Here is a 24,269-nt window from a genome sequence, read left to right on the forward strand (position 1 = left end):
CCATGCGCTCATTATAAACCCTCCTAATCCACGCACGGACCATTTGAGTTCAGGGCAGGCCTGTGCTCGTTCTACGCACCTGCTCTGCACTTTACGCAGCCCAAACGCATGATTTATTGGGGCTAATGCAACTCCTTTCTCGTGCTCTCACAATTCTTGGGATAGGGTCTATATGTATTGCTTGCTTGACCTCGTAACTGAGACGCTTGCAGTCCGTGGAATGCTGATAGTACGAAGATATGATAGAGAAAAAGATGCATCACGAGATGGTGAAAGAACAGATATTACACTATGTAGTCATCTCGTCTGGATTGCCCAGTATCCGCACACTCAGCTCCTTCCAATATTGATACAATAAGCAAACAGGAACTGACCGACGAAGACGAGCAAAGTCCCCATGCGTACTCTCACCGCCTGTCCCTGCGATTACGATGCCGATCGGACCGTGAGGAGCTGGACGTGCCAAGCATGCTGGACGGGATCGTCCCCCGCTCCAGTGCAGCAGCAATGACCTCGGCTGGGAGGTCAATGTGTACTCCCTCCGAATACGCGTACGCATCCAGAGGGGAGTACGCAGGTGGATCATGATTCGGCGCAGCGAGGCCACCCAACGCTGTCTGGCCACTGTGGGCAACGTGAGAACCAGACGTGGCAAGAGCAGAACTCGAAGACGCTAACGCCTGCAGATGAATGTCGCGTAGATCGGGTGTGGGCGGCTCGGGGCTCATAGGGGAGTCGGGCGGTGGATGAACGTGTATCGCGAGCTCCGAACCTACATGCGATGAGCGCGAGCCCGTGCGTAGGTGAGTGATCGTGTATGCTTGCGGGCGAGGCAGGTTGAACTGGTTCGCACCTGCGCGTGTGACGTCGCGGGAAGGTGAGCGGGAAGTCTGCGAGGAGCCGGCTTCCGACGACAACTCGCCGTCGCCTTCGGCTACGGCAGAGTTGCGAGCGTTGGCGCTTTGTGGCGGCGAGGAAGGTATATTAGCGTTAGGAGGTGTATGGAAGGGCGAATCTGTAGGTGATATGTACCTCCGTGATATCGAGGGCGCTCCACCCACGCTGCCCTCAGCTTCCTCTTCTATGGGCGTAATTGGCGGAGGCGGAGTGTCGGGAATCGATGACGACCTGGGAGAGCTCCCTTGTAGGGATGAGATCCCCACAGGCGTAATGGTAGAAAGCGCATTCCTCGGTCTCCGCGAGCGGTGAGAACGTCTTGATCGAGACGATCCCGGCGGCGGGCTCTGCGCAGAGGATAAGCCATTCGGCGCGGACATGATGTCACCGCCCGCGGCAAGTAGTAGGCTACCTCGCTCGCTGCCATACGGAGGCGGTGGCGCAAGAGTCCCTACGCTAGGTGCCAGTCCCCACTTCTTCACGTTCGCCTCTATGAAAACAAAGCCCGACTGGCCGAGGTTTACATGCACACTGCAAGGACCATCGGCGCCCACGGTGGGGAAGAGATTCCAATTATTGAGCCCGATGAACGCGTCCTCCATCTTCCGGCCGTTCCTAGTAAAGAACACGGTCCCCGTGCGAGGGCGGTAGCCGACACCGAGCACATCACCCTCCTTAAGCTGTGAACCACAGGGAGTCGCCGTGAACGGGTAATTGTGTGATTTGTCACCGCTCGAGTGATATGCGACAGAGAAACGGCACAAGCCCGGAAGCCGGAAAGATGGGTAAGGTTTTGTCGCAAGACCAACGGCAACATTGGTCGTCTCGGGCAGGTCAAACATCTTCACCTCCCAGTAATAGACCTCGTTGAGTTTCGGCAGCGGCAAGTTAGACTGCACGGACGTAGCCGAGGACGGGTCAGGGAGGAACGTGATCTCTGTACGAGCGTGGACAAGCATCGAGTTCATCGCCTCAAAGTCAGGCTCGAATGACCATGCCGACACGCCCTTCTCTTGGATGGACAGGAACTGAGATAGGGTGATGTCTGTCGGCAGGGAGTTCGGCGGGTACTGCATTTGGTACTCTATTTGGATAGATACACAGCGAGTGAGTTGATTAACCAGTGCAACGAGACGATCAACACACCTTTGGCGCGCAAGTATGATCTACGGTCGGGCTCTGGGACCGTCTCCAGCCAGCGAGACTCGACGCCCTCGAAGCCGCCCTCGCCCTCGACAAGGTCCTCGCGGCTCATGTCGATCGGGCCATCGTTATCTCGCAGCATGATGCCGCGTCGCCTGCGGAGGAGAATGACGCATACTAGGAAGATGAGGAGCAGGAAGAGGAACGTCGAGAGCACGATGAGCAGGGGCAGGAGAATGTAGAAGGCGTCGCGCGAGCCTGAGTTGGGCGGGAGTTGGTCGTCGGGCAGCTGGTACGCGGACGCGGGCCCTCTGAGGCTGAACGCATCGTGCAGCGGGTCCTGGCCGACTGCGAGAGGGTCAGCGGAGTGGTCCCATTGATGCCTGTCGAAGGAGACGGGGTAGCGACCCTTCTTGGACATGGCCTAGGAGAGACGCGAGCAGGAGGGGGTCAGTAAGAAAGAACGGAAATGGAGTGGTGGGAAGGAGCAACGGACTGAACTGATACACTCGGCAGGCGGTGAGCATACTAGGGCGCAGGCCGGCGACGGCGTCCGCCTCCGTGGTCCGGAGGTCCGGGGGTCCGACAGGGGCCGACGAGCTTAGTCAGCGTGGGGGAGCACACCTGCCCCGCAACGCGGCCGGCGAGTGGCTGCTAACGGACGCTAACTCGCTCTCGCTTGATTGACCGCCCCGACCTGCATGGACGCCCCTCCATCATGAACTCAGTGCTTTCCCCTTCAGCTTCCCCCAAAGTCAGACGCAAGGGCTCAACTAGACGGGCTCGCACTGTCTCCCATCTCCCGCCTTACAGTCCAGAGGCCCACGATGCTGCGTTGTATGCCATCCGCAACTACCTCAAAGGCCGCAACTGCTACGACACCTTCCCCGTCAGCTTCCGCCTGATTGTCCTAGATTCAAAGCTGGAGGTGAGGAAAGCCCTAGCATGCCTCCTATCGAATGGTGGGTGTTCATATCGATGGCTAGGGCGGTATTCTTAAGCATTGTTTCATATGTCACTTTAACTTTAGGCGTCGTTTCCGCACCGCTGTGGAATAGCGAACAGTCATGTTTCGCTGGCATGTTCACTGTCTCAGACATTATCCACCTCATCCAATACTACTGGCAATTTTCTTCCTATGACAATGCCTCTCAGGACGTGGAGACGTTCCGGCTGGAGTCACTGCGAGGCATGGCTTCTTTTACGTCTTCTTCCTTTTGTGGAACCTCACGCGTGGGTAATACCAGATATTGAGAAGAGCCTTGGGGTAGCAACACCGCCTCTGCTACGAGACCATCCATCGTCGTCCTTGTACGACGCGGCGAAACTTTTGATTCAGACTCATGCTCGTCGTGTGCCCCTGCTAGACAACGACTCAGATACTGGGCATGAGGTCATTGTGTCCATCCTGACGCAGTATCGCCTGCTGAAGTTCATTTCTATCAATGTCAGTCTCAAACGTCCCTCTTTTTGCTGTGCATTCGTGTTGGTTGCTTACGACCTCGGACTCTAGTGTCCGAATCACATCCAACAACTCCACATAGGGCTGCGGAAGCTGAATATTGGGACATACGTGCATGATCCACCGCCGCCAGAGGACACTCCTGTTGACAGGGAGCGTTTTCGGCCCATTGCGACGGCAACCATGTCTACACCAGTCTTCGACGTCGTACACATGTTCTCAGAGGAAGGCATCTCGGCAGTCCCGATCATCGACGAAGAAGGCATTGTGGTCAACCTGTACGAAACCGTCGACGTCATTGTACGCACTCCCTTACTGTAGCGGAGGAGCATCGGCTAACGATCTCATAGACGCTTGTTCGACTGGGTGCTTACCAGTCGCTCGACCTCACAGTTGGCGAAGCGTTGAACCAGCGGTCGCCGGACTTCCCAGGCGTTGTCATTTGTACGGCGTCGGACTCGCTTGCTACGTTAATGCAACTCATCAAGAAGCGGCGAGTCCACAGGCTCGTCGTTGTAGAGGGTGATGTGAGCCGTCAATCATCGTTCCTTTCTTATCTACTGTGCTGAAGGAATATGTAGGAGGAGGAGCGGAAAGGCGGCAAGAAGGGCCGACTGCTTGGAATTATCACCCTCAGCGATGTTCTCCGGTACATCATTGGGGAGACGGCTTTTGGCGAGAACATGCTTTCTAGCCAAGTGACCCTCAGCGAAGAGAGGCGGCCATCTGGAGACGCGGAACGGAGTGTCGATCGGTCAGTCTCGCTAGAAGCCTCACAGGCAGAACTTCCAGCAGCGCAGAGCGCACCAGTAGAGCCAGAGGAGGTCCCACATGCAGCCGAAGAGAAGAGGTCTTCTTCCACGGAAGGACAGGCCCTAGAGCCAGTGGACGAGCATCCGGCGTGCGAGGAGGCCGCAGAGAAGGCAGGGGGAGCAGGTGAAAGCTGACCGCTGCGGGCGGATGGTCGCGATATCTAGCCAACGTGTAGCCATATTTGAGTGAATTGTCGCAATTGTTTTGGATGCATGGACGGGAATGTAGTGTACAGTAGCCAGTGGCGTTCTCCATGCAGGTCAATATAGACGCAATCATCAACTTGAGATGTTTTAGCCTTGGGCGTCTGTATGCGATCTCGATCAGGATACTTATGGATGCTTGTTTGCGCCGAGCAGCCGATCGCCCTGCGACTCAGGCTGTGAAAGCCACCCTACTCTCCTCCAGGTCGCCATGTCCGCCATCCAGGCCATCCACATCCGCGGCTACGAGGAGCGCACCAACCCCAAGGCCCACGTCGTCTACCGCATCGAGATCCAGGCCTCCGTCCGCTCCTGGCAGATGTGGAGGCGCTACTCCGAGTTCGCCGACCTCCACGTCGAGCTCACCAAGTCCACCGGCGCCCCGCCACCCGCCGAGCTCCCGCCCAAGCGTGCCCTCTCACTATTCAAGACCCGCAACACCGCCATGCTCGAGGAGCGCCGCGCCGGCCTCGAGATATACCTCCGCGCGATCCTCAGCGCGAGGGACGACCGCTGGCGCGAGAGCTTTGCCTTCCGCGACTTCCTCGGCGTGCCCGTCGGCCGCCAGAACGGTGCAGACGGTGCCGCACCCTCGCAGTTCACGTCCTCGTCGTGGCTGGACGAGCACCAGGACCTGCTCGCCCGCGTGCGCGACGTCCGCGCGGACATCAACAAGCGCGACGCGCTCTCAGATCGGGGCGACATCTCCGCCTCGCATCAGTCGAACGTGCAGGCGAAGAAGAAGCTCGCGGGGGTTTTGACGAGGGTCGGCGTACTCGAGGACGGGCTGCGGTCGCTGGGCTTGAGTGGGATGAGCGAGGGCGAGCTGCAGCGGCGGACAGACATGGTTGCACGGCTACGAGACGACTGTGAGAAGCTCGCGAAGATGGTGACGGTTGCACGGATGACTTCGCGCGGGATTGGCTCTGCTGCAGAGCGAAATCCTGCAGCGCCATCGGATCGTGCAGCACTATTGGAGACAACATCGTCTTCAGGCTTCAACAAGCCTGCGACACGAGTTTTCGGAGCGGCGGCACGCCCGCAGGAGACGGAGCAAACCCGTCCATTAGACGATCATGGTCTGATGCAGCTGGGGCAGACACAGATGGAGCAGCAGGACCAGCAACTAGCACAGCTCTCAACAATATTGCAGCGGCAGAAACACTTGGGACTGGCAATAGGCAGCGAGATCGCGGAGCAGAATGAGTTACTTGACGATCTGACATCTGACGTCGATCGAGTGGGGAACAAACTCACTTCGGCGAAGAAGCAGCTAAACAGATTAGGATGATACCATATACCCTGTGGAGCTGTCTAGAGGTTGCTGTTCTTACAAATGTTGTAATCTAGCTGGGGTACTCATGCATGCGGGATAGTAATGTCATATTAATGGGACAATACGACTATGTCTCCTAAATGACCCAGGTGTCATGACTCTTCCGTGGTGAGCATCTTGCCGACACCCTGCGTTTGATGTCAATCAAGGATTCCAGGCCTCGAAAAGCTGGATAACGCACCTCGAAACATGCAATCATGATCCCACACGCTGGAGCAATCTTCACAATTCGGGGAAGGATACCAGCGTACAGTGCAGAAACGCCCTCATTTTGGATGATTTGCATCATCAGCGGGAACGTCGCATTTTTCGCCGTGCTTCCCTGCATTGATACTGCTTGCCGCCGCGTTTTCATGACGTCGAACGGCGACGTCAGAAGTGCCGCCGTGGTCCCGCTGATCGCTCCACTCGCGAACGCAACCTGTGGACCTGCGGCACCTTGTCGCGCGAATGCGGCCTTGATGGTCTCGTAGCCTAGCCAGTAGAGCCCGCTGAACGGGACATCACGCCAGAGCGTCGGCCCAAGCCCTCTCCATAGATACCGCGGGCCATGAGCACGTGTGAGACCACGCACAGAAGCAAGAACAGAGCGGAGGGTATGTGGGTTATCCGGTGATAGTGGTGTCGACTGGAGATTTGTGCGGACAAGCTCGAGTGGTGACATGATGGAGGACATCATGGTACGCGCGAGCATACCGGAGAAGAGAGGGACAACAGGTGCGGGGAGGAGAGGAGGTAGTGTGACCTTGAGGAGGTGGTCATATGTCAGCATGTAGCATGTTGAGGACGGTACACCTATGAGACTGCAGAGGGAGTAATTAGAGACTCCCAATTGGACTACGACTGACAACGTGCTCACAGAGTCGTCCCTGCGCCCTTCCATAGGCCTGGTATGCCCTCTGCCCTCACAACATGTCGGAATGCATCGAAGAAGCCGTTCACTCGTTCCGTCCGCATCACCCCATGGTCCCATATGCAGACGATGTCGCCCTCGAGTGATGGCGCGAGCGAGGACATTCGGCGGACACATGGGATGGACGTTGATGGCTGACAACATACGTTTGACGGAGGGTTGGGAAACAATGGCTGTGGTGGCATTGGGGGTTGTGTCTGCAGCCTGGTCTTCACCACATCGAACGGCGTCACTGAGCACAAACGGAATGAGGAGTGGCATGGCGCGCGAGCTGGACGAACATACTTGTCAGAGCAGTGAGCGTAGAGCCGCTCGCTGCCGCGGCCAACTTGGCGTTGAATTGCTTCATGGGTGCGAAAAGGTAGACCCTTTAGTGAGAGCACCTGCAAGAAAATGGACCGTCGAGGAGGGGAAAGACCAGGCTAGCGACGGGTCGGAGGTGAGGAGTTTGACTTTATGGTTCGGCCGCAAGGAGCGAGTGCCGTACAGGCAGCGTCACCCGTCGCCGTTTATCTGATAACTCAAAAACCGCATCTACATGATCACGTGTGTCAGGCACTTTGACTCACTCACACCAGATCGCCCCTCGTAAATGATAGATAACAACTTTATTACGTATACGGCCTACCCTTCATACACCCGGGGTTCTAATGTAATAATGCCAGAGGTCAATGCAGTATGTGGTGTATATCTATGTAGCGTATAAACACAGTCGGGAGTGCTGTCTGAAATACAGTGAAGGAGCGATGGATGCAACGAGCGAGAATAACAAACGATATGTGACAACAAATGTGTCAAACGACAGCGCAGCGCGGTTAGATGAACGAATGGCGGTCAGCATGGTCAAAGAGGCCGAAGTACAGAAGACAGCTATGCTTTTGATGCCGGGATGTGTAGATTGATGGCTAGTCACAGACCGTCCAGTCAGCGCCATTGAAGACCAATGGACTCGAAGACATTACCTCTGAACCACGTCAGTGCGTCAGCTGTCGACGGCGCGTCAAAATATAATATCGCCTTGTTGTCCACTAGCCGCAAAGCTATAACAAATGGTCAGATAACCTCCACTTCTCACAGGAGATCGAGCCGCACCATTGCCATGTACAATGCTGGCTGGCTGCGGCAGCGTCTGCATTCGCAAAACAGCCCATAGGTCAACTTGGGCAGTTGGATCCGTGCCGTCTGACGGATCTCGGCATAGAACCAATAGGTCATTGCATAGAATACCAATCAAAGCACGCGGATTCGATTCGGGAGACAAGCACTCTACTTGGACCTCGGACGCATCTCCTTGCGCATTAATGACTTGGTAAGGGACAGTAGCTTTCCGAACGACTCGCGTTAGGTTCAAACGTCCATCCATAATAAGACGCCTGCGTCGACCAATTAGCGCGACCTCGCATCCATACGTTAAGATAACGTACCGATGAGGCTGCACCAGAGGGCTGGGAAACTTTCCACGAATTCGTGCTTGCCATTGCACCAATCTCCTTCGTGATTCCGATTCGCGTTTGCCCTCGTTCATGTTGTTTGCCAGTGATGAGATCTCTGTCAACGCTCGCTCCAAGGGATCATCCATGTAGTCATACACGGGGGGACTACTCTTCACCAGATCTTCCAGCTACATAAAGTAGTTAGTGTCTCATCACCAAACTGAGTAAGGATTAACCTTACCAGCAAACGATATCGCGGTATACGTTGTACTGGAAGCAGAAGGTAACCTTCCAAGTTGAGCTGTGAATGTCTCGGGTTCATGCGGCATCGCTTCAAGTAATTCTTGATCCTCTTGCGCTGGCCCGAGGATAACGTAGCGGTCACAGTCCCCGTGTTGTTGTCGGCCATCACCCCAGGGGCGCTAATAGCCATCGAGAGGCTCATACTAGCAAGCTGGGAACTACTTGATGAGGGCGACAACGTCTGCCCTGATGATGTCGGGGGCCTGTCAGCCGTCCACGCCTTGATCCTCAGCACAGAGTTGTCGAAGTTGCTGCATCAAGAATATAAGACAACGCGCGTATGTCATACATCATGGGTAGACTCACTTGATGTACGTCGAATACATCTTCAGGAACGCTGCTTGCGAGAGGAATATCTGGGCTACTTTCATCGCGACATCTAACGAGAGATAGCCGTCGGCGTCCTGCAGGGCCAAATCCTCGGAAGGTATCAACAGCGGTGCTGCGGCACGTTCCAGTGCTGGCAAGAAACTATCCTTGTGAAGCACAAACAAAGCCTCGACGCCGTTGAAGACAACCTTGCGCTCTGCTGCAGGGACGACGGTCTCTTGTCGTTGACCGACACCACTGAGAACGTTGACAGAAGCGGCTGCCGGAGTGATGTAGATATCCACGAGTTCCTGAAGGCCCTTGACATACGTCCGTTCAGTTCTGCATAGACGTCAGCCGTCAATACAGAGTCGATTGCTAGGTACGACTGTACGCACTCTACGATTTCCCGGATGATCCTGGCACGCTTCGTACGGTCGTCCTTGTACTTCCGCTCTTCACCCGAGCCCGAGCTATCCGTGGTGGCGACGCTGTTTGTCTGGATAGCACTGCCGCTGCGCAGACCAACTCGCGACTCGGTGGATCGCAGGTTCACAGACGATTCCGGCCGAGATGGCAGAGGTGGAACGGATGCCAAGGAATTGACAGAAGCGTCGGATGGTAATCGATTGTCCACCATTGTCGGTCTGCGGGAACGAAGGCCACCCGGGGAATCTGTGACCGGGAGGGTCTGCGACAGCCCCAGGTCGTGCATGTCCTTAAGGTACGCCATTACAGAGCGCAGAGCACGCATGCGGGCATCTCGTGCTCGTTCTTCCTCGCGACGCTGGATTTCCTCCATCGTGTCCTTCGGAACTGGAGCCGGCGGCGACGGTTCTCCCCCGGCATCGTGCAAGTCTTCAGCGCTACCCGATGCAGTAATACCAGGTATGAAGCTGGAAGCAGCAGGTATCGGGATGGGCGACATGTCGATGGGTAGGAAACTTCGGCGTTTCGTAGCTCGCGGTGTAGGCGAGGGCACAAGTAAACTCGATGACGGCAAGGTTGCGGGAATTTTGAGTGCGTCGATAGTCGGCTTCTGAGGTAGCGGGGGAGGCACATCCGCATAGTCTGCCATCACAATTGAGGGCACTCTCTCTGATGGAGGTGGAGGCGGAGGAGGAAGTGCATGATTGGCGTTGTTCAGCAGTGTGCCAGTGGTTGATATGCGAACATTGATCTGGGGTATGCCGGACGCGAGGTGAGTGGAAGGAGCTCTGGAGAGTGGTTGACGAGCATATGGTGGCCCATGACCCCTGCTCTGAACGATCGACACTCTAGGAGAGGAATCCGACCGCATCTTTCCCATCGACATTTTCTTGAGGAAGCCCCATCGGCTATTCTTCTGAGTCTCATCCTTCGGAGGCGGAGAGGGTAACTGGGCAAGGGCTTGAGTGTCTACCATCGCATGCGGAGCCTGTGGATGACCTCGGGACAGTGTCGCTCTTCGAGGTATAGTTTTACCCTCGTCTTCGACATCACCATCTTCCTCAACAGGCGTATGGTCCCAGAAGCTGCTTTCCATCGTCGCCAACCGCGGTCTGCTAGGGCCCGACACCGCGGAGACGGACGACACACCGAGACTCGCAAAACGTTTTGGCAAGGCCTGGCTGTCACGCACAGATACTGCTTCCAGGAGGTTCGAGCTCGAAGAGGAAGTCACGTATTCCGACAGTGCAGCTCGCTGCGGCGACGAGGCAGCTGACTTCGAGGCGATGTTCGATGCATTCGCGTGGTTCCTCCGCAGTTCACCCGCACTCTTCATCCGCCTAACCTCCTTCTCACTGGGCGACTCCACTAGCGATCCTTTGGATGATGGTGGCCGCGATGATCCACCTGAACCCTGACCGGCGCGGCTGGCTGCTCTATTCCTCTCGTAATGCGCTCGATTGGGCGTCGTGCGAGTCCGTGCAAGCTTGGGTGACATGGGTTCTACAGACGGGACAGGAATGGGAGCGGTTACGGAACGCGCCATATGCGGAGCACGCGCAGGAGTAATGGTGTCTTCCTCCTCCGCCGCTGCCTGTCGCTGAGCTTCCTCATCTTGCGATGAAGGGTCAGCGAAGTCTTCAGTATCAGTTTCGGTGTGTGTGCTTGCCAGGCTGGCAGAAGGCAAAGGGAAAATGGGCGTCGACGGAGGATACAGAGGGCTCATCGGGGTCTTTGCCAGCAGTGGCTCCATTAGGGCCTTCCACGGCCCCTGGAACGGATTACCGTCAATGAGTAGCGTCTCAAGTGAGGGCAAGAGGCAAAGCCAGCTAGGAAGGGAGTTGAATTTGTTTCGCCTGATGCTGAGCGTGTGCAACTTCTCGAGAGCACACAGTGATTCAGGGAGTGTGTTGATACCTGTCGAGTCCACGATGAGGAGACGCAATGCCGTCAATCCAGCAAGGAATTCGGGGAGTGCGCGGACTGGATTCGACGCGATGTTCAACTCCTCGAGGTTGGTACACGCAGCAAGAGCTGGCGGGAGCGCAACAAGAAAATTCGCTGAGATATCAAGAGCGAGGAGGGTATCAGCAATCTGGGGAAGTGTGCCAGTTAGGAACGATGGAACCGCGTTCGGCGTAGGGGATGACCCGATCAATAGATGTGTCGTGCCTAGGGCGAACACATGAGCGGTGCTTAATATTATAAAAAGACATGTACTCACCAGGCTTCACCTGCAACCGGACGATGGGAACGTCATCTCCAGTTACGATGACACCGCGACCCTCCTCAGCAATGACTACTGCACTGGCAGGCTGTTCCTCATCATCGACTTCCTCATCGCCTTCCTCATCGATATCCAGGACATCATCATCCGTAGTCTCATCCTCACTCAATCCAGCTTCGTCGCGTTCATCAACAGCCTGCCAGCTGATGTCAAAACTCGGCGTTGCGCGCAGAGCACGAAAACCGGTTTCTGACGTAGAGTCGCCTCTGCCATTGCCAACCGAAGAGGAACGGGAGCGAACACTCTGCGCATACAGGTCCGACCAGCGGCCCTGGTCTTGCAACGTCCTGCCTTGAGATGTCAGGGAGAAAGAAGTGCTCGCTGCGCGAGCGAGCAGTTGGGCTACATCATCTGACGAGATGCCCACGCTGTTCCTGACGTCTCCGTCGCCTAAGACGACATGAACGTGTCCGTAGTCCCCTGAACGTGCAGAATTGGTATATGCAGAAGATCGTGTCGACACGGAGCCCGAGTCTGCAGTGGAGAGTGCGGGCGTAGCTGAGCCGTAACGCGGAGGACGGTTAGGGTATGGATCAGGGAACTGGGATGGATCTGGCAAAGATGACGGCACGCCAGGCGAGCGGGTGTGCGACGGTGAGAGGCCAGAGTCGGAGTGGACAGAATCATCCTCAGATGCTGAGCGCTCCAAGAAAGTTTGCCTGTTGGGAGGCATAAGAGGCGAAGAATGCGGCATGGACGATGGCGAGTCAACGATGTAAGCACTAGAGGGGGACACGCCAGGGGAATGTAAGATATCATTTTCGGACGACCAGTCGTCGTGAACAGCAGTTATGACCGTTGTAGAAGGAATGATGGAGCGAGGCTTGTCGGCCATGCCGAACCCGCTAGTCGAGTAGGGGGAGGGCATGAGGTGCGCGTCGAAAGAATCCCGGTCTGAGAAGCAAGGGGGAGAATCAGCATAAACGCAAGCAGCGGTCGACAGCGAAAGGAAGGAAGGAGAGTGTAGGGAGCGAGAGGCGGGAGGCAGGAGCACAAGGATCAGGCTGAGGATCAACGAAACGGTGTGCTATGGGACCGCATCAACGCAGACAAACAAACAGGCTGCTACAACGTGGCTAGCGTCGGCTTCGACGCTGCACGCTATCACTCCTCGGGACCGCAGGGGCCTGCAAGAGGGCAGTCTACTCACCGTGCATGGACTCTGTCTCTCCAGAACGCAAGCCTCCTCCCCAAAAGCCAAGGGTCGGACTGTCGCTTCTGTCCTCCGCAGCAGGACTAATGAGGACGCCATTCTCGGCCGGTGCCTGCATTTGACAGTGTTCGTGCCGCCGGCGTGACCAGAGGCTTAAAGTTATCTTGCTTCGAGTAAGATGGACGAATCGTAGGTCTCAAGTCGGTCTACCGGCGCAGGGGTCACCAAGGCCGTTGTTAAATTGAGTCGTGAGCTCCAGACCGGCGCCTAAGTAATTTTCGCCGACTGTTGCATTCATAGCGCGTATCAGTCCTCACGTGTGTCGGCACCCTCTCAGGCAGTCCCTGGCAGTCTCCTCGCGAATCTTTCTTCCGCACTCTCTGCGTTGTGGCGTAGCGACGCGCAACACACCCCTGATGACATGCAATGTCCACGATGTTCCATTCCGCCGCCCTATTCCACACCCCCGATGTTGCTCGTCGGCTCTCCGAAATGAAAGGCCGTGTTGGCGCCCCGCAAATGCAGACTGATCATCACACAACCACCATCTGTGGACCTGTCCTTCGGGAAGGTAAAACTAGTTAGAACCCCAGACAGCCCTCGCTATCCGCGCTTACACGATCAGATGCATTGCTCCTCGGCCGCAGTGTCCTGCGCACAAACCCACCAGAGGTGCAATCTACTTGACAGCTCGACAGGATCGTGATGGGCATTTGACAGGAATGCAAAGTAGTAGCTGAGCTACAATACATTAGTGGGGACACGACGCCAGCCGAGCAAGCCGTAGGTACATAAATAGGCAAGCAGTACATAAAAATCCTCATGATATAAGGGAATCTTGAGGCCCTTCGCAAAATTATGCGACTACACCATGTACATTACACGTAACTACGATCATGTCCGTATAAAATTGTAATAAGCTCACATCTTGACATTGACACGAAAAGTAGCATGTGAGTGACATGATCCGGTCGGATGGCAACGTGGGCGACTCACCAGCCACGCCCAGAACGCTTCCACCTTGTTTCTCGGCGGAGGGTCATCGTACCTATCAAACGGTAAAGGCGTATTAGTGAGCCGCCAAGCATGCGCGGCAGGACCCGGACGTACGTGTCTGCCTCGATCTCCTTCAGCCCGCTCACGAAGTCCATCTGGTGCAGAGGGACAGGAGGAGTTTTGAACCACAGTCTGGCGCCGACGTACAGGATCGGGAAGAGCGCCAAAGGAAGATAAGATGTAACAAAGTCGGCGGACGTCCAGTTACCCTTCAGGAAGACGGCGAATCCGCTGAACTGTACGGACTTTTTAATTTCCGGCGCAGCACACACGATCGGAAATACACGCACGAAGCAGATTACCAGGCATGAGACGAGGCCGTACCACGCTGCATAAGGTTGTAGTTTGGAAGCGTATGGGAGTTGACTGCGGTCAAGGCCTTGGAGCTTGAATCCGCTGTAGAAGCGGGTGTACGTTACGCAGATGCCAAACCATGTCATCAAGCCCGCGACCGCTGTACGAAGACTAAACAACGGTTCTGTTCTGTTGAAAAGGGAGACTACTTACACGTCACTGGAGAACGAACCATTCGTCAGCTAAATGGGGGAAAAACTGATTCGCCAAGGTTACTCACTATTCGCGAACCAATTGAAAACGTTCCCGGAACCTGAATTAATACCCATATACGCAAGCGTAGAGAATGCTGCACAAGTCAGGAGGGACACATAAGGAAGACCATTGCGAGCCGTCCGCCTGAAGACGCTTGGTGCACTGCCCACCATAGCAAGGCCGTCTGGACTACAGTGTTAGTCGGTATTCTACATTGACAAAACCATGAACATACAGAGAGCGCGGGAGCTGGTATAGAGGTCACTAGATGCGGCAGAACACGCCGAAGTCAACAACGCGGCATTAATCACCTTAAAACCGTGTTAGGTATTCTCAATTCACCCCTTACAAGCCGTTGCTCACCGATGGAAGCCCTTTGATTCCTGCGGTTTTGATTGCGATCACGAAGGGAGACTTTGCGGCAGTGGAGGATTTGAGATTGAGATCGGGGTTATTGGAGGGCACGAGAAGTCCAATGATGGTGACCCCCCCAATGTAAAACCGGAGAATACGAATGTACACCCGGCGAATAGCTTTGGGTAGATTACGCCGGGGGTTCTTAGCTTCCCCAGCCGCGATCTGTGACGAGAATCAGTCGCTGGCACAATCCATGCAGTTTGGGTTTGGGTTTGGGTTTACTCACCGCTACGATCTCAGTGCCAATGAACGAAAAGGCGGCCTGGGACATGACGGCCCACCACGCAAGGAAACGACCCGTGTTGCCCTCGATGCCATAGTACTGAGTAAATGGCCCAGGGTGTTTCCAGTACCGGAAACCAATACGGTCGTGGTTGGGGCCCCCGCCGAGGTCCAGAACAATGCCAAGGATGATGAGACCGGTGATTGTGATAACTTTGATGGAGCTACGAAAACGTCAAGCACAGTACGCATTGTGATGTCATGACATACGCGAAGATGAATTCAGCCTCGCCATAAGCCCCTGCAAGCCTTTAGTCGGCATCGGTAACAGGCTTCCGGCGAAATGAGGCTTACCAGCACCAAACAGGTTGATTACAATGACGACGACGAGGAAAATGCTGATCCAAGCTGCATTGTTGACTGTCTCGTTCCAGTAATTGATTAGGACTGCGGCCGCGCTGAGTTCTGCGGGCAGGACAATTGTCCAGTTGTACCCTACAAGTGACCGTCAGTGTTGAGAAGATATGTTAACGGGATGTCGACCGACAGTAATTCCAACCCTAAGGAAAGAGACTTGAGCTCCCAAAATTTCAAATTCGTACAGAGGGATTGACTAACCATAGTGAACGAGAGCGCTGGATCAACAAAACGTTCAGCAAGTCTGATATGGCCTCCAGGTAGAGGCAGGAAGGCAATCATTTCGCCAAGAGAGATCTGCAGATATTTCTCAGATACAGTCGTGACAAATGCAGCTATCCGAGAAACATACCATGACGCTATAGCATATTGTACCCACAACTATATAGCCAAGAAGCAGCCCGACAGGACCACCGGCGACAAGCGAGTTTGCCGTTCCGAGGAAAAGGCCGGTACCAATCACACCTGTATATGATAAGTTGAACACCTGAAAGAATACAGTGTCGTGTGAGCATTCGTACCGCCAATACTGGTTGAATGGGGCTATCAGCATGGTTGGAAGTCGTCACACGAGCTTATATGACCCACCTAATCATAGCAATGTGCCTATTCTTGAGCTGGCGTTTCAACCTCGCGTCGGCGGGGACAAGGTTGTCCATGTTATTTGCGTCTTCCTGGCCTACAGCCTGGACGACGGCGCTGCCATCTGAGCCCTTTTCCAGACCGCCCGTCTTTTCGTCGAACTCATCAGACATGGCTAGGACAGAGTGTTGGAGCGGGGGAGGGGAAAGACGGGGAAGTGCGCGCGGGTGAGTTATATCTGCTGATAGTGCACTAGCCAGAATCGGGGTGCTCGCTCTGCTTCGGGAGATTGATCAATGATGCGCCGGTGGTATCTTCGCTTTTCTGAAGCGTATGTGTGTCGGTGCCTGCCTTATCTGCGCAGCACTCCGAGCCAAGGCTGGCCAAGGCTGTCAACGCGTAGCTTGGCGAGGTGGGATATGGGGGCGCACCAGCAAGACTTCTCTATATGAATGGTGATGTAGTATGTTGAAATTGCCTGAACAAGCTCGAAGCTCCGTGACAGCCGTACTCGGCTTGGGCGCCTCGAACAACAGCGAAGCGGTCTCGAGACGCGTGGTGTGGATTCTGAACATCACGGCGTCCACTCCATGCAGGTGCTCTCCAGAAATTTTACTGTTCGCGGAGACAGACGGCTGTGGGCCTCTCCTGGTAAATACTCTCCAAAACATTTCGATCGATCGGGTTTGGTGGCTGCTTCCCGCAGACCAAGCTGAGTAGTGGCCCATTTGTCACGCGCCAGATAACAGAAACTGGGCGACCTGGCGCCAGAGCGAGCAATGTCATTGTACAAATGCAAATCAAGCTACACACGATATGTCAAAACACGACGAGCGAAGAGCACACAGGAGATCACAACGTGACTAATAAAAGGGTCCACAAAAGATCCCAATAACAAATAATTTCAGGAACCGGTGTCGCATGACGAAACTAACCTGAGTATATTAGACAGGTTTTTGATAAGACGTTCATTACACCACCTTCCAGACCGAATCGCTGCGCCGGAACTTCACCGCCACCAGCTGAATAGCGTTTGCAAGGTCTTGGATGCTCTGCTGAAGACGGATTCCGAAGACCTCACGCCAAGCAACATCTGCGCTCGATTGACAGCACCCCGCCCGTGCAGATGAGTATCCCGGCGCGAGTGTCGCTTCGCCGGTACTTTCCTCCTCGGCGGAAGCACACTCGCGAGACTGAATTCAGATCCGTACAGGGGACCTCGTTGAGGGTTTGACTCCTCGTAAGAGGTCGGGAATGAGCCCGGCACATGGAACACTCTAGGCTCAGGGAAAAGACGAATGGGAGCTGGATCTTCTTGCACCGGCTTGGGCAGCCCCAGAGTAGCGGCAGCCAAAGCATAAGCGACGTCGTCCTTCGGCTCGATGACCGACGGGGTAGGACTCGTTCCATCGAGAGTGTCAGAGGATTCGTCGTCACTGAGTTCGTCGTCCGATGGTGGAAGCTGCGCAGGTCCATCCTCTTCATCGTTTTCAAGAAAGGCGCCAAGTATCGGCGTGGCCGTTTGATAAGGCAATGGAAGAGGTATAGGACCTAACTTGGGCGAATAGCACAAGTCGGCTTGGTCACTCCATTGTGCGCGATGCCCAAGTATTGGCCTCGGCTGCACTTTATTGCGCAGAATGCCGCGTGGACTAGATTGATCGCGAGGCTTAGGCCGCCATGTCCGATCTCGTTTATTTGCGGGCCGGTAGCGAGTCTGCTCTTGTGTCAGTGCTACAGGGCCATCTCTGATGTCCAAGTATTCGTTTGACTGTAGCAAATCGAGATCGTAGTCTTCCTCAGACAACTTGAAACGTCTCTTCTTCAAGAGGGGCGCGACGCCTCCCTCGGGGTTTTCCTCTGCATCTCTCCGTCGCTTCAGTGTGCCATAGGAGATGGACCGCCCTGATCTGCCCATGCCACTCCTCTTGAAGAACGGGGCTACACAGTTGTCCATATCGCCTTCGAAGTACGGCAAACCTGCCCGCAGGCACTCGGCAGAATTCGTTCCGCGAATGTAGATGACACGGTCTATGGACATCCTGTTCTCGGTCGGTGGGTGCGGGACATACCATCCTCGTATCCCTGGGTAACGCTGGTGAGCGTAATCATGTATTTTGATAGGAGTCGAAGCCACCGACGAGGTAGCCGCGGGAAGAAGATCATCGTGCGCAGACGAAACCTCTGAAAAGGACTTCGTGTTGCGTTCGTAAGACTTCAATACGCTGGAAGAAGGAGAAGGCTTGAAGGCGTAGTCGCGGACGATAGGATCTCTCTGTCGCTTACGTGACCGGCACGCAGGAGGTAGATCGCCGACGCTGGATGACAGTTCGAAGACATGCCACGAAGAAGTGGGGTATGGATTGAGGGGCATGACCTCTGGCGGCACGTCCCTGTAACGCCGCTTGACGTGGCGCTGTTCCGGATCGTCAGAATGTCGGTGTTTGCGTGTATTTTGCTTGTATGGATCGTAATCGTCGAGCGGAGTGAGATTACGGACGCGTAGAGCCTCCATCGCTTCCACAGTCATCCGGAATTGGTCGATGGCGTCCTGCACCTGCTGCGGTGACTGTCCGGGCATCATGAAACGGTGTGGGATTTCGTGCTGGTTTGGCGGGCGGGTGGATCTAATGTCAAGTTTGGTAGCAAGCACGATCCTCTCTTGCTCGAGCTCCGCTTTCGTAGCCCGCCTGATGTCACATTCCGGAATAGGACGCAAGGAGCGACTGCATGAAAAGTCGATGAATTGTACTCGTGCGTCTGCGCCGATCCAAATGTTATAGAGTTGTAGATTGCCGTGAAGAACACCGCGCTCGTGAAGCTTGGCAAGAGCAGACATGACTTGCTGCTTAAGGGCTAATGGCATATCCGGGCACGCCTCGATCCAGAACGAGCCGTGCGGGACCTCCATGGCGAAAGAGATTGACCGTGTGTCCATGTACGCACCGATCATACCGGGCGCGACATTAGTTTGTAGAGGCTTCAGGTGTTCTGAAGATTTGAAGAGAGCGAGCTACAGCCACAATGTCAGCCATGTGAAGAAAACTACAATGCAAGGACAGACCTCTCTCAAGAAGTCGTCGTATGCAGACGACTGCTTTAAGGACCAGCTACATTGTTAAGTTCAGTAAATAGTTAGAGATAGGGAGTGGAGATGACATACGATTTCTTGATGTATGGTATAGGTGCGACGCCGAGCACGCCTACATTGGCAGAAAGGGTATACGAAACGCAGCCTGCAAAGAGGGATATGAGTACAAGGCCAGGACAAATAGAATTACATTAGTACTCACGGCGGATTGGGTATAGAAGTTGCGAGTTCACCATCGCATGACCAGTGGCCCATTCAAATGGATTGCTTTGCCTATATAGCTTACGGAAGTCAAGGTCTTCATCCCGCAAGTCCTCCACAGTTGCCTCATTGTCGGAGTCAGACTCGTCGTCTGGAAGTTGTGCAGGATCTAGGTGGTCCCACTGGACCATTTGCACAGACGGCGGAGTTGCTGGGTAGTAGCCTGGAGGTGGCGACGCACGCGCAGTATTGCGCTCCCGTGGACGCTCGGGCTCTGGAGAAACTGGGACGTACGGCGCAGTGAGTGTTTCGTAGAACACTGTCGGGCGATGTGGCTCGTCTCCCCAGTTCCCATACAAGTATCCTATCGTCCACATTCGGTGCAGCCTGGGTGGCGCATCAACAGCATTGGATGTGGCGTCGTCCTCGGCGGGTTGCTGAGGGAAAGGGATAGATGACATAGTTGTGTCTTCCATCGTGTCGGGAGAGGATGCGGTGGATAGTGGTGGTGAAGGTGAGAGTGAAGAAAAAGGATGGAACTATTTGTGCGGGCGCGTCGTTGTCCATCACTTGGATCCATCGGGAATACAAGCGCGAGGCTTCACTTGGCCGAGGTGACAACAAGAGAATAACACTTGCCTTTTTAGGCATATCTATGTTACCACGTGACTGACGCGTTTGTGGCGGATGCCACTCCTGACTAGCGCCTTCATCATTGTGCGCTGAGAGTATGCACACAATCGAAGGAGAGGCAACATCAGTGGCAACTGCATGCGTATAAATTGTTGCCGTGTGGTGGATGATTCCTCTGTTGCACTTTGCCCTATTGACGTTCCGTGTCAGCTCAACCGCCAATACTAGACTTTTGCTGACCGGTAATCGCAGCGTAGGTCTCCTGGCGTGTCGACGCTCATATCCAGCTACGAGATTCCTTCTTATCAGCAGCTTTGGACTCAAGGGAAGTCGGGCTTTGAACCCCATATAGCAAAGCAACAGACGCGACAGTTCAGTGCCATATCGCTTCTTCACATTCTTCAGAGTGACATCGGTGAGCAATATTTACGTCACTTATTTTCCTCTTCTTCTTCCCAGACCTATGAAGGTGTCTTTTCAGCTACATACTTGTTTGACCCAGCCGTGCGTTCTGACCTCAAAAAATCTGCGGCGATCGCCGACCCTCACGCCGCGACAACTTGTCAAATCGAGTTCCTGTAGCTTCGGACAGGCATTGATAATCTGGAACAGCCCTGTACCTGCGTACATCCGAGATAACAGGATACATCAGTCTGCACCCTAAGAGACAATGTAGCTCGTATGGGGTGCTTACTGGTAAATCGCGTGCCGCCAACCGCCAGCATTTCCAGTGACGGACAACCTGATATACATGCTGCTGCTAGATCGTCAACGGCCGTCTGGTTCAAAATCAAGACGCGAAGCTGCGAGGGTTCCTCGGGCGGACCGTTCCACACCAGACCCTCAAGGTCTGTTGATTTCAAGGACGGAAGTCTTGCTAGGTTCAGTATCTACGCTCCTCGTCAGCAACAATAATTACACAGATTGCATACGCGGAATGGCAGAACAACAGACCTTACACCTCCTCCCCACTCTAAATATGAAGTCTTCGAGAGGACCGTCACGCTTCCCAACCATCCCTAATTTCGTGTTGCCGACTAGATTGATGCGCTCTAGACGAGGATAGTCGTCCAGGATATCGGTTAGGTCGCGGAGCACCTGGTCGGTCATGCTCATGGCTGACGAATTCGAGATGGCCGCAGAGGATCCCTGTCCTCCTCCCAGGGCGGCGATGTTCAAGGTCGCCAGTTCGTGTTTGTCAGAAACCGTGGCAAGAAGTTCTGTGCCAGTGATGTTTGTAGAGGTTAGTGACAGTTTTTCGAGACTTCGGCCGGCTAATAACTGGGACGGATGTCGGACGAGCGTGAATGACAGGTCGACGCGTCGTAGGTTTGGACACAATGCGAACAAGGGCGTCAAAGCGGTGTCGCTGAGAGGTAATTGACGCAGTTTGATTGAGCGTAGTGAGGAAAGTTCAAAGTCTTTCTGACTACTCAGGGTCGAGCATAGCTTGACGAGCGCAGCATCGGACTAGAGCGGACAAGTTACTCTCCGCGGTAGTACACATCACGATATGACGGACCCATTTGAGGATGCCTGCCAGCTTCAAGACCTCAAGATCTTTACAAGCAAGGAGCACCTCTTCCAGGTATGCGGGCAGCACGGATGTGTAGTTCAGGTTGAGAGCCGTCAGCCGTTCACAAGTCTTGGCGACCGCCTGTGTTGTCTTGTTGCCTACTTTGGTGCATCCGCTATGAACCAGTTAAACAAGAATATTCCTTCCTGACCGAAGACAAGAAGTACCGCAAAACGAGAACCTGCAGTGCCGGGAGATTTAACACCACGGATGCAAACAAGCTATCTGGTTCCTTCTCGAAGTCGTTTAGACGCAGTTCCCGCAGAGTTCTGCTCGATGTAGATTCGCGGACGGCCGCTATAGACTGCTTGTTGACGCCTGCTAGCAAGCTCTTGTCTAAGGCAATAGAGGTGCCCCTGATGAAATACTGTGAGTGCTCGAGATCAGCCTGCGCCGTGAGTGTTCTCATGGGAAGAGCTTACTGCAAGTATGAACCCATTGCTCAGGATCGTCGGACACGTTGACTTGAGTGCGTTGAACACTCTCGAGGCGAGGGAGTCCGGCAGTGCTTTGAGGTATGAGCGAACGGACTCCCATATGCGTTCATCTGCCGACAGGTTCCGTAAGTTGTCTGCAAACACTCGAACGCATAACGTTGCGAGGTTGGTAATCTGAACAATGGGCAGCGCTCTCGTGGACAGCGCGGTAGCCGACGGCGCGCTCGCCTGCGCTTGAGGTGTGGGTATATCATCCTCGCGAGCAGCGCCGAACTCGATTCTTCTCCGCTTCGTGGGACGACTGGTGGAGGCGCGGCTTTTGGAGCTCATGGTCGAATGAACAAATTACGGCCGTTGCTGATATTGGGGACAAGAACTACCGTCAATGTGCTGTACACGGGAACATTTGTGTCTGTCGATGCTAGTGCTCAGACTGAAAAGCGAGATGGTAGCCAGGGGTACGCAGTCAGGTACCTGATGGTAAGCAACTCGGCAAAACCCAACTGTGATTCTCAACATGATCGGTGACATCATGAACCGATCTACAGATTCGCACCCACCCACAGCTTCTATGTAACGTTTGCAATGCGTGTAGATATACGTACGTTGTCCGCCGTCATGCACTAACCATATGATGGTATAGCTAGCCCAGCTATTCCCGAAAGAGCAACTGAATCAAACAGGCCTTTAGATTAATATTTTATCCCGACTGGATTTCGTTACTTAGACATGGCTACAAGTCTTTCGAAAGGCTGTGCTAACTACCTAGACACTTCAGCATGTCGCCGAGTCACGAGAGCCTTAGGCCCCAGAGCCATAGTCCACCTACGGCCCACGCCAACGGCAAGACGCTCACCCGCCAAACCCCTCTTTCAACCATCTTTGCCTTCTCAATCCGCTCCTTGTGCCTTGAACGGGCTCCAAGCTTGGCGGGAAGCTGCACGAGTGATTGAAGGATGTTGAGCGGAGGTGGGAAGTAAAATGGCGCCGAATATTCGACGACGACATTGATGAAGGCTCGTCGCGCCTCCATACCAATATGACCCGAGTACCGGTCCCAAGTGCTTGAGGACGATTTGGACGAGAGACTCGGGTACGTGAGGACCAGTATGCCAAGCGATAAGAGTAACAGCAAAAGCAGCAGGGAGCATAGCAACAAGAAGCCCATCCTCGCCTCCAAGGGTGCAGGTACTGCTTGAATCGAGGCGAGCCCTTGTGGAAACATATCCCATAGCGATGTAGACAGAAGAAACAGCGACAAGATTATCGCAGGGAGGAAGAACACGAGCACGGGGACAAATATGCGAGATACCCCGTGCCAGATGAGGATCATGAGTGGTAGGACCTTGTCGAATGGAAGGAAGTAGAGCGGCGTGGGATAATGAGGGACGTGCAACTCAACGATGACCCATGAGAACGCGAAGAGTAATATGGCGTATGCAAAGTCGTCCGGAAGGGGAACGGACGGTAAGTGTGTAAAGAATGCAGCCACGACCAAGGCGTATGGGGTGGCGGATAACGAGGATGATCGTAGGAGTTTGGTCAACGAGTAGACGAGCATGAAAATCTCCCGTACATCTGGAGACGGGAGCTGAGGCGGAGCAAACACTGTTGAGGGCGGGAGTATCAGATAATGCGCCAGGATAGCAAGATATGCGAGCAGGAACGACAAGTCCATGGCGTGGAGAACTCTGAAACATGCTATTCAGCACATGGGAAACATCGACCATAAATGAGCACCAACCTTGGAGTGCATGCTGCGTCAACTCTGCGGAGAAGCCGCGCAGTAAGTGATACATCGTCCCACCTTGAGGCGCGGCCGTGCGTCCACGTCCTCAGCAGACTCAAATGAACGAGTCGATGAGCGAGCAGCTCATGCGGCGCATCGTCCTTGCGCAGGAAGTCGACCACTATCAATATCTATCAATTAGGACGACGGTAATGTCACAGCATTGTCATTCCTACCTCGATCCGACTGCTTTCCGTCGTTGTTGAAGGGAAATGACTGCCACAGCACATCCTCAATATCCTCCGCAGACCGGTCTTCAACGAGGAAGTCAGACCAAAGCCGACAGATGTTTACATCTAGGTAGTCAAGTGTTTCGGCCCTCTGCTGCTCCCGCGACCATTGTTCCCAGACATCAGAACGCGAAGTAAATAGATGAGACAAGCGCTGGCGCAGATAGAATACAGTGGTGAGAGCGAAGGCAGTCTCTGCTGCACGACTAGGGAGAGCATACGGACAAAAATCGCTGCTGAGACAAGAGGTGATGCCTTTGGTTTCGATCTGGACGAGGACAGGTTGTACGAGCGGGAGCGGAGGCGACGGGCGGATCGTGCGAGTAATGCTGCGACTTTCTCTCCTATTCTGCAGCAAGGCGGTCGTCTCTGTGGGCTGCTGGCCGTC

General features: G+C 54.5%; 9 protein-coding genes across 9 annotated transcripts; 2 read left to right on the forward strand and 7 right to left on the reverse strand.

Moving 5' to 3' along the window:
• Positions 1–1,199: 1,199 nt before the first annotated feature.
• On the reverse strand, positions 1,200–2,443 carry POSPLADRAFT_1165060 (hypothetical protein; the record flags this gene model as incomplete). Its single annotated transcript, XM_024487862.1, has 2 exons — positions 2,044–2,443; positions 1,200–1,981 (listed from the first exon to the last, which is right to left on the reverse strand). Coding segments are annotated over exons 1-2 (921 nt in total), but the record flags the coding sequence as incomplete, so codon positions are not given.
• Positions 2,444–2,758: 315 nt separating this feature from the next.
• On the forward strand, positions 2,759–4,602 carry POSPLADRAFT_1176519 (hypothetical protein; the record flags this gene model as incomplete). The annotated part of the gene is made up of 7 exons (XM_024488427.1): positions 2,759–3,002; positions 3,071–3,245; positions 3,301–3,487; positions 3,554–3,613; positions 3,659–3,802; positions 3,853–4,029; positions 4,111–4,602. 7 exons carry the CDS (start codon positions 2,759–2,761, stop codon positions 4,447–4,449), a joined length of 1,326 nt encoding a protein of 441 aa, XP_024344422.1. The 3' UTR covers positions 4,450–4,602.
• Positions 4,603–4,729: 127 nt separating this feature from the next.
• Positions 4,730–5,809, forward strand: POSPLADRAFT_1129634 (hypothetical protein; the record flags this gene model as incomplete). The annotated part of the gene is made up of 1 exon (XM_024483860.1): positions 4,730–5,809. The coding sequence occupies one exon, from the start codon at positions 4,730–4,732 to the stop codon at positions 5,807–5,809; it is 1,080 nt and encodes a 359-aa protein (XP_024344423.1).
• Positions 5,785–7,157, reverse strand: POSPLADRAFT_1038098 (hypothetical protein). Its single transcript, XM_024477331.1, has 3 exons — positions 6,714–7,157; positions 6,036–6,657; positions 5,785–5,982 (listed from the first exon to the last, which is right to left on the reverse strand). The coding sequence occupies exons 1-3, from the start codon at positions 6,869–6,871 to the stop codon at positions 5,947–5,949; spliced, it is 816 nt and encodes a 271-aa protein (XP_024344424.1). The 5' UTR covers positions 6,872–7,157; the 3' UTR covers positions 5,785–5,946.
• Positions 7,158–7,637: 480 nt separating this feature from the next.
• POSPLADRAFT_1128207 (hypothetical protein) lies at positions 7,638–8,130 on the reverse strand (the record flags this gene model as incomplete). Its single annotated transcript, XM_024483717.1, has 3 exons — positions 7,638–7,672; positions 7,730–7,807; positions 7,860–8,130. The coding sequence occupies 3 exons, from the start codon at positions 8,128–8,130 to the stop codon at positions 7,638–7,640; spliced, it is 384 nt and encodes a 127-aa protein (XP_024344425.1).
• Positions 8,131–9,599: 1,469 nt separating this feature from the next.
• POSPLADRAFT_1111309 (hypothetical protein) lies at positions 9,600–10,739 on the reverse strand (the record flags this gene model as incomplete). The annotated part of the gene is made up of 1 exon (XM_024483374.1): positions 9,600–10,739. A coding segment is annotated over one exon (1,140 nt), but the record flags the coding sequence as incomplete, so codon positions are not given.
• A 240-nt stretch (positions 10,740–10,979) lies between these two features.
• On the reverse strand, positions 10,980–11,676 carry POSPLADRAFT_1119778 (hypothetical protein; the record flags this gene model as incomplete). Its single annotated transcript, XM_024483505.1, has 2 exons — positions 10,980–11,413; positions 11,466–11,676. Coding segments are annotated over 2 exons (645 nt in total), but the record flags the coding sequence as incomplete, so codon positions are not given.
• Positions 11,677–13,400: 1,724 nt separating this feature from the next.
• On the reverse strand, positions 13,401–15,995 carry POSPLADRAFT_1165065 (hypothetical protein). The gene is made up of 15 exons (XM_024487863.1): positions 15,927–15,995; positions 15,695–15,829; positions 15,544–15,639; positions 15,473–15,485; positions 15,280–15,420; positions 15,196–15,226; positions 14,930–15,149; positions 14,650–14,865; positions 14,522–14,597; positions 14,312–14,470; positions 14,245–14,250; positions 14,028–14,191; positions 13,792–13,973; positions 13,678–13,729; positions 13,401–13,608 (listed from the first exon to the last, which is right to left on the reverse strand). Exons 1-15 carry the CDS (start codon positions 15,936–15,938, stop codon positions 13,603–13,605), a joined length of 1,509 nt encoding a protein of 502 aa, XP_024344428.1. The 5' UTR covers positions 15,939–15,995; the 3' UTR covers positions 13,401–13,602.
• Positions 15,996–16,688: 693 nt separating this feature from the next.
• Positions 16,689–23,540, reverse strand: POSPLADRAFT_1165067 (hypothetical protein; the record flags this gene model as incomplete). The annotated part of the gene is made up of 13 exons (XM_024487864.1): positions 16,689–17,017; positions 17,110–18,937; positions 18,989–19,034; positions 19,088–19,160; positions 19,218–19,653; positions 20,339–20,469; positions 20,544–20,739; positions 20,804–21,319; positions 21,372–21,540; positions 21,593–21,813; positions 21,848–22,090; positions 22,468–22,485; positions 22,719–23,540. The coding sequence occupies 13 exons, from the start codon at positions 23,538–23,540 to the stop codon at positions 16,896–16,898; spliced, it is 4,821 nt and encodes a 1,606-aa protein (XP_024344429.1). The 3' UTR covers positions 16,689–16,895.
• Between the last annotated feature and the right edge of the window lie 729 nt (positions 23,541–24,269).

Source organism: Postia placenta (assembly GCF_002117355.1).
Source record: "Postia placenta MAD-698-R-SB12 unplaced genomic scaffold POSPLAscaffold_1, whole genome shotgun sequence".
Taxonomy (NCBI): domain Eukaryota; kingdom Fungi; phylum Basidiomycota; class Agaricomycetes; order Polyporales; family Adustoporiaceae; genus Rhodonia; species Rhodonia placenta.

Bases quoted from the DNA above. Each gene is read 5' to 3' on its own strand.
- POSPLADRAFT_1038098 (XM_024477331.1), bottom strand. From the start codon at position 6,871: ATGTCCTCGCTCGCGCCATCACTCGAGGGCGACATCGTCTGCATATGG. The intron at 6,658-6,713 runs GTGAGCACGTTG...CTCCCTCTGCAG, and splicing joins AAGGGCGCAGGGACGACTCT to TCTCATAGGTGTACCGTCCT. The intron at 5,983-6,035 runs GTGCGTTATCCA...CATCAAACGCAG, and splicing joins TCATGATTGCATGTTTCGAG to GGTGTCGGCAAGATGCTCAC.
- POSPLADRAFT_1165065 (XM_024487863.1), bottom strand. The intron at 15,640-15,694 runs GTATGTTTCTCG...AAATATCTGCAG, and splicing joins CAATATGCTATAGCGTCATG to ATCTCTCTTGGCGAAATGAT. The intron at 14,866-14,929 runs GTGAGTAAACCC...TTCTCGTCACAG, and splicing joins TTGGCACTGAGATCGTAGCG to ATCGCGGCTGGGGAAGCTAA.